Raw genomic sequence first — 9,184 nt, 5'->3', positions numbered from 1 at the left:
TTGTTCTGATTGCATGAATAGCATGTTTAGAGACCTAGCATGCAGTTTATAACTATATGAATAGCATGTTTAGAGAATTATAAAAGTATGAGTGATGACCATATTGCAAATCCTTACACCTTATAAGAGCAGGATCCAGATCTTGTCTTCTATTTCTAATGGCACTAGTCTTGTCTAAAATTTAACCATTAATAAGTTGGTCACAATATACTGCTTTAATTTAATTTGAGTTAATAATAGAGAAATGTTAAATTGAAACTAATACCATGCAACATTTGGATATAGCTCTAAAGTTGACATATCTCATTAGGATTTCAACATTTTTTCTTTGATAACTTATATTCTTTTAGTTCTACATTTTATAGGAAACTTGCAAAACTTCGACTCTTTATATCCAATCAATGGTAATCATTTCATTTAAGTTCTAATATATTGTCTTTATAAGATTCTAAATGTTGTTTTAAATATAGGGGAAAACTTATGTTGTATTTGTTGGACGTGAACCGGGAATTTATGAAACGTGGGCAGAAGCTTCTGATCATATTATTCACTTTAAGGGGGTTATACACAAATCTTTCAAAAGTAGAGAGGAGGCAGAAAAAGCTTTTGAGGCATACTTAGATAAAAAATCTGCACCAACTTCCTTTGCACCAAGTCGAAATGAAATATCATGTACAACTTCAAGTTCAAGGTCAAGTTCAAATTTAGAGAGAAAACTTTCAAAAACTGAAAAAATTATTAAGTTGAAATATGCATTGAAAAAGCTGGAACATCAGTTGGATTCTCTTATGATCAGTGATGATAATGATGATGATTAGACATGTTGTTTCAAGTCATCATATGAGTTGAATTTTAAACACTAATTTTATTTTGTGTGGTTGCAAGTGTTGTATCGAAATTAAAATGCTACTTTAAGCAAAATTATATTCATGATGTGGTTTGTTGCTATGGTAGAGTTGCTATTGTATTAATGATTTGCATCAAAATATTGTTAATGCTAATAGTTTTAGCGTACTGTCTGTATGCCTGCTTGATGGTTATAATCGTCTCTTGCAATTGAAAAATTGTATTATCTAGAAATGATCTTGCAATTGTTTATAATCGTCCCTTGCAATTGGAAATATTATCTGGAACTGATCTTTAAGATGTATACTGTATAAGAAAATTATATTATCTGGAATTGATCTTGCAATTGTTTATAATCATCTTTATAATCGTCTCTTGCAATTGAATGATGCTCTTTAATGGACTGCAATTAGTGGCTTCGTAGAGGAATGATTGAAGATTTGTTTGCTGTTAGAAGTGATAAGTCAACCGTACTGACTTAAAATACTATCATATCTGGTACCCATTCATATCATATTTGTCACTGAAGTGAGCATAATTCAACAAAAAAATCAATTTCAAACTAATTATACAATAAAAAAATAATTTTATAAAGTCTAGTACTGCAATACCACTAAGCTATTTATGAACATTTGTTTCTCTGCCATTATAAATCATTCACTTCAGCAAGACCTCGTACATCAGAAATACTGCAGCCATGCAACATGTATGACAACTACTGTAAGTAAACAGACTCAGTCACTGAAGTAGGTGAAGTAAACAAACTCGTCCAATAATTAATGTCATCATCCATATAATACCATTGAGCCGCAGTAGGTGGAATCTGGCTGGGACAGATCTCTTGGCGCAGATCTCTTGCTCCAAAATTTCTTTAAAACTGCAGGCTTCTTCCTATCTGCCTTGACTTTCTCCAATTTTGCAAGCCTCCTTTTCAACTCACTGGTGCTGAACTTCGACTCAAGGTTGCAACTCTCCACACACTTGATTATTGATCTTAGGGCAGTCATCTCAAGATTGTTTGATTCTTGCTAGAAGAATATAGAATCACTTTCGTTAAAACATGATACCAATAGATCAAGATTCAACCTTTCTAATACCAATAAATCAATAGTCTCAATAAGGAATTTGGGTAGCATACCAAAGCAGCAGGTGAGTTGTTTCCATCCTCTGATATGGAACTGGATTTTCTCCTAGAGGCTTGGTGGTACTCTTTCAGAAGGGATTCAGAGGGGAAACGATTGCTTAAACCAGAATAATGAACAAAATAAATAGCTTCAATCTCCTTGTTGGTGTTTATCAACTTGTCAATGACAACTGCATTACAACACTCAAAGGTTCAGACTTTAGCGAACATGTCTAAGAGAAAAAAGAAGAATGCTAATAATAATAATAATCACAATTTTTCATTAATTATGCATCATGAAAGTAAATCAAGTGGCCAGAAACTAATTTTATCTAGTAGGAGCATGCCAACTTAAAAACACTCTTTTGAGTTTCATGACTTCATCAGAATAGTGCCCCTTCACTGTTATATTTCAAAAGGGGTGATCCTGTCCGAAAGCTGAATCAACGGGCGCTGGGCACGTGACGCTCTCCGGTTGCTGACGTAGATCTTCGACCACTTGTGTAAACTTCCGGTAAACCTGCAAAAAAGTCGGCCCGGGAAAGGGTTCCCGGCGGCGATCCTCCGACGCTCAAGTCAGAAAGATGAACAGTAAGAAAGTGGCTCCAGGGATCCTTCATTACATACCTCCGGTGAAGTCTAATGGCCTTTATATAGAGTCACGGGAACTTGGTGCACACAAACCGAGGTGCACATGTGTCATATCCCATACCGCAGCATGGGCTTGTCAGAAGAGCATGTCTGACTCCATACCGCTACAATCTGAGCATCTCCTTGATGGGACAGCAGAACATTCGATCGCACCATACTGAGTATGGTCTGGTCTTCGAACATGCCTGTTGTCAGCAACAGGGGTTACTGAGATGACGTTCACACTGTCCTCTACTCTTTAACTTCCTCTTCTCGGATCGACCATCAGGCCGCTCGGCCAGAGCATTCGTCTCTGGTCCGGCATAGGTGGTCGTCCGTCCAGGAAGGTTGAGGGTCGTCCGTCCGCTCGGCTCGTATCGCCTGAGACCCTGATCAAGCAGGCAAACGGCTCGGCCTTCAATAGTGCGTTGTATCGCGGCCGGGCGGATTATCCGCTCGGCCATATGGAAATATGGGCTCCCGGTCAGATGGTTGTCCCTTCGGATAGGGGTCATTGCCTAGTGATCGGCATGTCTTGCCTGCTCTTCGAGTCCATGGGGTTGACCCCCCTTTGACTGTTAACCTCTACGTGTCGTTGACCTTGCCCTCACGCGGGCCCCCCGGCCTTATCATTGGATCAAGGGGGAAAAGGAATCCTAATTTAATGAAATATATAAGACATGTTAAATCATTCTATCTTAAGGCGAGGGAAATTTAAAGACCAAATACTTCTAAGGAATACTAATATTACCTTGACAGTCCAATTCTTGTCAACCAACAAATTTGATGACTTCAAATCGCGATGGGCGATCGGAGGGTTGCAGCGATGAAGATAATTCACTCCCTTGCCTATAAAACAATTAAAACACAAGACCACAACTATATACATGCAACTAAAAGAGGGAATTGAATCACATTAATGTTGGTGCAATATTCCTTAGGTCAATGTTGACCTATTTGACTGGGCTTGAAGTGAGTCAAGCTCGAGTCTTGATGATTTGGTTTCGATGTTTGACAATACTTGTAGACAACACATGAACATTGCAGGTGTAATTGTTCATGTGGGGAGATTGTGAAGGAGAGTCAAGTAGGTCAAGGTTGACTGGATACTTGACTGAAAGTCCTGGTGAGTGAAGCCAGGCAGATGAGAAGACCTAGTGAGTGAAGCTAGGCAGAAGGGAATGTTGGGTTTTTCGGGCCGCGAAAACCGTTTTTTCGCGTCGCGGAAACCCCGAATCACCCATGCCACTGGATCTCGTGCGAAGAAAAGATTTCAAAACAAAATTACAAGTACGAGTTTCTACTTAGATCTACTCCTAGATCTACATGAAAAGAGTTATACCTTTGAAGCGAAGCCCTTCGCGTTCCCGCTCGTCCAAACGGTGCCGAATCTCAAGAGTATCAAGATAAATACTCCTCTAGAAGTATCCACACGAACAGGTAGGTGGAGAAAACCACACAAAAAAGGTGTGCTAGCACCTATGTGTGGTTCGGCCAAGTTGAGGAGGAGAGGGAGAGGGAGAGAGCTCCAAGAGGAAGAAGAAGGAATAATGCACTTGAATGAGGAAAATCAATTCCATTCCCATTCAAAAGTGGCCGACCAATTCAAAGTGTAACTCCCAAAAATTGCATTAAGTGTAATTAATGTGAAGCTATTAAAGAAAATGACTTTGTAACTTCCATGAGGTGGCACCTATGATGATGTGGAGTAACATCATTAGTCCACATCAATGCCAACACACCAATGAAGTGGCATAAAGTCAAGTCAAACTTGACTTTTAATCTTCCTCTCAAGTCAAGTCAAACTTGACCAAATCTCTTCCATGGTTGATCTAATCTAACCATTTGATTCAAGCCAACTTAATATAATGAATCTAATTCATTAAATTAAGTTAATTTAATGAGTCATAATCTAAATTAGACTCATTGAATACATGAATCCACTTGAGTCCAACTCAAGTTAACCCAATTAGGATTACTCTTAATCCAATTTGATTCATCAAATGAATCTAATTCTCTTGGTTCATCATATGAACCTAATCTCCATCTAATTGTCCTTAGTGTGTGACCCTATAGGTTCTTGTAACGTTGGCAATGCTCTAAACCCATTTAGGAGCATAAGTAATGAGCGGTATCTAGCAACACATCATTACTACCCAAGTTACAAGAATGTTGAGATCCAACATCACCTTGCGACTACTAATTGTGACTCCTCACAATATATGACAAGTGTCCTTCTATCCTAGACATCTAGATTGGTCAATGTGAGACATAGACCGTGTCATCCTCTGACCAATCTAAATCTTGAACTCCAAGTAGACTCACTAAATCAAATGAGCTCAATATCCTATATTGACTCATTTGGGCATGGCCATGCATTTCGTGGTCTCACTCTATCAAGAATACCGATGTCTCTCCTGTCATATAGGAGGGATAGATCCCATCTACATCACTCACATCCCTCTGCATAATTTGTTATATACCCAGTAATCGCCTTTATAGTCCACCCAGTTACAGGTGACGTTTGACGAAACCAAAGTACATAACTCCTTATGTAGGGATCTATGGTGACTTCAGGTCTAAGGACTAGTAGTCATACTAATAGCCACATGAGAAAATATATGACACTCATATAACGATCCATGATACTTTCTCATGGCGGGTCATTCAGTATACATTCTCTAATGTATATCCATGTGTCAACTTGATATCTCTATATCCATGACTTATGAGATCAAGTCATCGAGTTGACCTACATGCTAGTCTTATTGCATTAACATTGTCCCTGAATGTTAATACTTGACTAGGAATGATTTAGAGTAGTGTTCCCTATATCATCTCACTATCGATTCAACCAATCGATTGATATAGGTAAGAACCTTCTACTCAAGGACGTTATTATACTTAGTTTATTTGACACCATTACAAGTAAGTATAATAACCAAACAAATGCCTTTATTAATATAAAAATATGATACAATAAGTCCATAATACAATTATCAAATGATTGGCTCTAGGGCTCTAGCTAACAATCTCCCACTAGCACTAGTGCCAATCAGTGTAGGCTCTAAGCCCAAATGACCTAGTGTGACCATCATGCTTCCTCTGTGCCAAAGCCTTGGTCAAGGGATCTGCGATGTTAGCCTCTGTAGGTACTCTGCAAATCTTCACATCTCCTCTCTCGATGATCTCTCGAATGAGATGGAAGCGCCGTAGTATGTGTTTGGTCCGCTGGTGTGAGCGAGGTTCCTTCGCCTGTGCTATAGCTCCATTGTTGTTACAATAAAGCTCAATGGGGTCAGCAATGCTAGGAACCACCCCAAGTTCAGTGATGAACTTGCGGATCCAAACTACCTCCTTGCTGCCTCTGATGCAGCAATGTACTCGGCTTCTGTTGTAGAATCAGCTACTGTATCCTGCTTCGAAATCAGAAACCCCTGATCGCGATCTATAGTCATCCTGGTCGGTCTGGAAGCTAGCATCACTGTAACCCTTTACAGCTAGTTCATCATTGCCTCCATATATTAAGAAATATTCTTTAGTCCTTCTTAAGTACTTAAGAATATTCTTGACCGCTGTCCAGTGACTTTCACCTGGATCTGACTGGTATCTGCTCGTCATGCTCAAAGCATACAAGACATCAGGTCGAGTACATAGCATGGCGTACATGATCGATCCATGCGGTCTCTCTCCTCTCTAGAAGAGGGACCTTGAGTCTTCGAAAGACTCACGCTATGTGACATCGGCAGAAATCCCTTCTTGGAGTTCTGCATGACAAACCGAAGGAGTACCTTGTCAATGTATGTACTCTGACTTAGGCCAAGCAATCTCTTAGATCTATCTCTATAGATCTGTATCCCTAGAATGCGGGATGCCTCACCTAAGTCTTTCATTGAGAAGCAACTCCCTAGCCAAGTCTTGACAGACTGAAGTATAGGGATGTCCTTCCCAATGAGTAGTATGTCATCCATATACAATATGAGGAAGACAACTATGTCCCCTACAACCTTCTTGTAGACACAAGTCTCATCTTCGTTCTTGATGAAACTAAACTGTTTGATTGCATTATCGAATCGAAGATTCCAGCTCCGAGAAACTTGCTTTAGTCCATAAATGGACCTATGCAGCTTGCATACTCTGCTAGTATGCTGTGGATCTACAAAACCCTCAGGTTGTGTCATGTACACATCCTCGAATAGGTTTCCATTCAGAAACACGGTTTTAACATCCATCTGCCATATCTCATAGTCATGGTAGGCTGCAATAGCAAGCATGATCCGAATGGACTTAAACATCGCTACTGGAGAAAAGGTTTCATCATAGTCAATACCATGAATCTGCTTGAAACCTTTAGCTACCAAGCGACCCTTATAGATAAGTCCATCCATGTTAGTCTTTTTCTTAAAGACCCACTTACACCCAATGAGTTTTATCCCTTCAGGTGGATCAACCAAAGTCCATACTTGGTTGGTGTACATGGATTCCATTTCGGATCTCATGGCCTCTAGCCATTTCTCGGAATCTGGTCTCATCACAGCTTTGTGATAGGTGGTAGGCTCATCCTCTATGAGCACAACGTCATCATGGTCAGACAAGAGAAATGAGTATCTCTCAGGCTGACGACGTACCCTATCAGACCTGCGAAGAGGTATGTCTACTTGAACTGGTTGTTGTTCCTCAACTTCTTGTGGAACAACATCATCCACAACACTTTGTGGTTCCAGTTCAATTTCCATCGAGGCGTCAGTGCTATTGTTCGTATCTTGAACTTCTTCAAGATCGAACGTGCTCCCACTAGTCTTTCTAGAAATAAAGTCCCTTTCTAGAAAGACCCCAGTCTTTGCCACAACTACCTTGTGCTGACTGGGAATGTAGAAGTAATATCCCTTAGTTTCCTTGGGATATCCAATAAAATAGCACTTGTCGGATTTGAGTCCTAACTTGTCTGAGACTTGACGTCGAACGTAAGTCTCACAACCCCAAATCCTCATGAAAGACACCTGGGCATCTCTCCCAGTCCATATCCTATATGGTGTTTTTATCACGGCCTTGGATGGAACTCAGTTGAGTATAAAAGCTGTCGTGTCTAAAGCATAGCCCCAAAGGTATGTCGGAAGATCTGTGTGACTCATCATAGATCGTACCATATCTAATAGGGTACGATTCCTCCTTTCGGATACACCATTCCACTGTGGTGTTCCAGGAGGAGTGAGTTGAGATAGAATCCCACACTTAGTTAGATAGTCACGGAACTCATGGCTAAGGTATTCTCCACCTCGATCGGATCGAAGTATCTTAATACTCTTGCCAAGCTGGTTCTGTACTTCATTCTTGAATTCTTTAAACTTTTCAAAGGATTCAGACTTATGCGTCATCAAGTACACATAACCATATCTACTGAAGTCATCAGTAAATGTGATGAAGTACCTATAACTGCCTCTAGCAGCAACATTGAAAGGGCCACATACATCACTATGTATGAGTCCTAACAAATCAGTTGCTCTCTCGCTGTGCCCACTAAAGGGAGTCTTGGTCATTTTGCCTCGTAGGCATGACTCGCATATCTCATATGATTCAAAATCAAATGAGTCCAACAAACCATCCTTATGGAGTTGGGATAAGCGCTTGTCATTTATATGACCTAAGCGACAGTGCCAAAGGTAGGTTTGGTTCATGTCATTTGACTTGAACCTCTTGGTATTTACGTTATAGATAGGGCTCTCAAGGTCTAGGATATAGAGTCCGTTTATCAGATGTGCACTACAATATAACATATCGTTTAAATAGACGGAAAAACATTTGTTCTTTATAGTAAACGAGAAACCTTTCTTGTCCAAACACGAAACTGATATAATGTTCTTAGTTAATGCAGGCACATAACAACAATCGACTAACTCTAGTACAAGCCCAGAGGGCAGAGATAAAAAGTAAGTCCCTACAACAACCCGTGCTCCATTGCCTACTCGTAGGTCCACCTCGCCCTTTGTCAATGCCTGCTATTTCTCAGCGCTGCACATCAGTACAAATGTGAGAAGCACATCCATTATCTAATACCCATGATGTAGAAATAGATGACTTCTATAACATGGAAGTCTCACTTCGCTTCTTCTTAAGATCCTCCAAGTATACCTTGCAGTTCCTCTTCCAGTGCCCGGTCTGACCGCAGTGGAAGCAGGTAGCATCCTTGGCGACCCCTCCTTTAGGCTTCAGTGCCTTGCCTTTGCCCTTGGCTTGAGACTTTCCCTTGCCTTTGGGCTTGCCCTTGCCCTTATGTTTCTGAACCATCAGAATAGTGTTGGGCTTAGCCTTCTTAAGGTTTAGCTCAGCAGTTCTTAACATGCTAAGCAGCTCGGGCAATGGCTTGTCAATCTCGTTCATATTGTAGTTTAGAACGAATTGACTGTAGCTATCCGGCAAGGATTGCAAGATCAGGTCAGTAGCCAGCTCTTGGCCAAGAGGGAACCCCAACCTTTGTAGGTTCTCTATGTACCCAATCATTTTGAGTACATATGGGCCTACGGGAGCCCCGTCTGACATCTTGCACTGAAACAGTGCCCTTGAGATCTCAAATCTCGCATGCCTCGC

The 9,184-nt window shown here is 40.6% G+C and overlaps 1 protein-coding gene across 1 annotated transcript; it reads right to left on the bottom strand.

Annotated features, from left to right (window-relative positions):
* Nucleotides 1–1,526: 1,526 nt before the first annotated feature.
* Nucleotides 1,527–2,589, bottom strand: LOC122035819 (FRIGIDA-like protein 4a). Its single transcript, XM_042594946.1, has 4 exons — nt 2,490–2,589; nt 1,985–2,160; nt 1,647–1,874; nt 1,527–1,535 (listed from the first exon to the last, which is right to left on the bottom strand). The coding sequence occupies exons 1-4, from the start codon at nt 2,587–2,589 to the stop codon at nt 1,527–1,529; spliced, it is 513 nt and encodes a 170-aa protein (XP_042450880.1).
* Nucleotides 2,590–9,184: the final 6,595 nt, after the last annotated feature.

The sequence above is a fragment of the Zingiber officinale genome, unplaced genomic scaffold (assembly GCF_018446385.1).
Source record: "Zingiber officinale cultivar Zhangliang unplaced genomic scaffold, Zo_v1.1 ctg113, whole genome shotgun sequence".
Lineage (NCBI taxonomy): Eukaryota > Viridiplantae > Streptophyta > Magnoliopsida > Zingiberales > Zingiberaceae > Zingiber > Zingiber officinale.
Note: the sequence above shows the minus strand (reverse complement) of the source record. Positions and strands in the feature narration are given on the sequence as shown.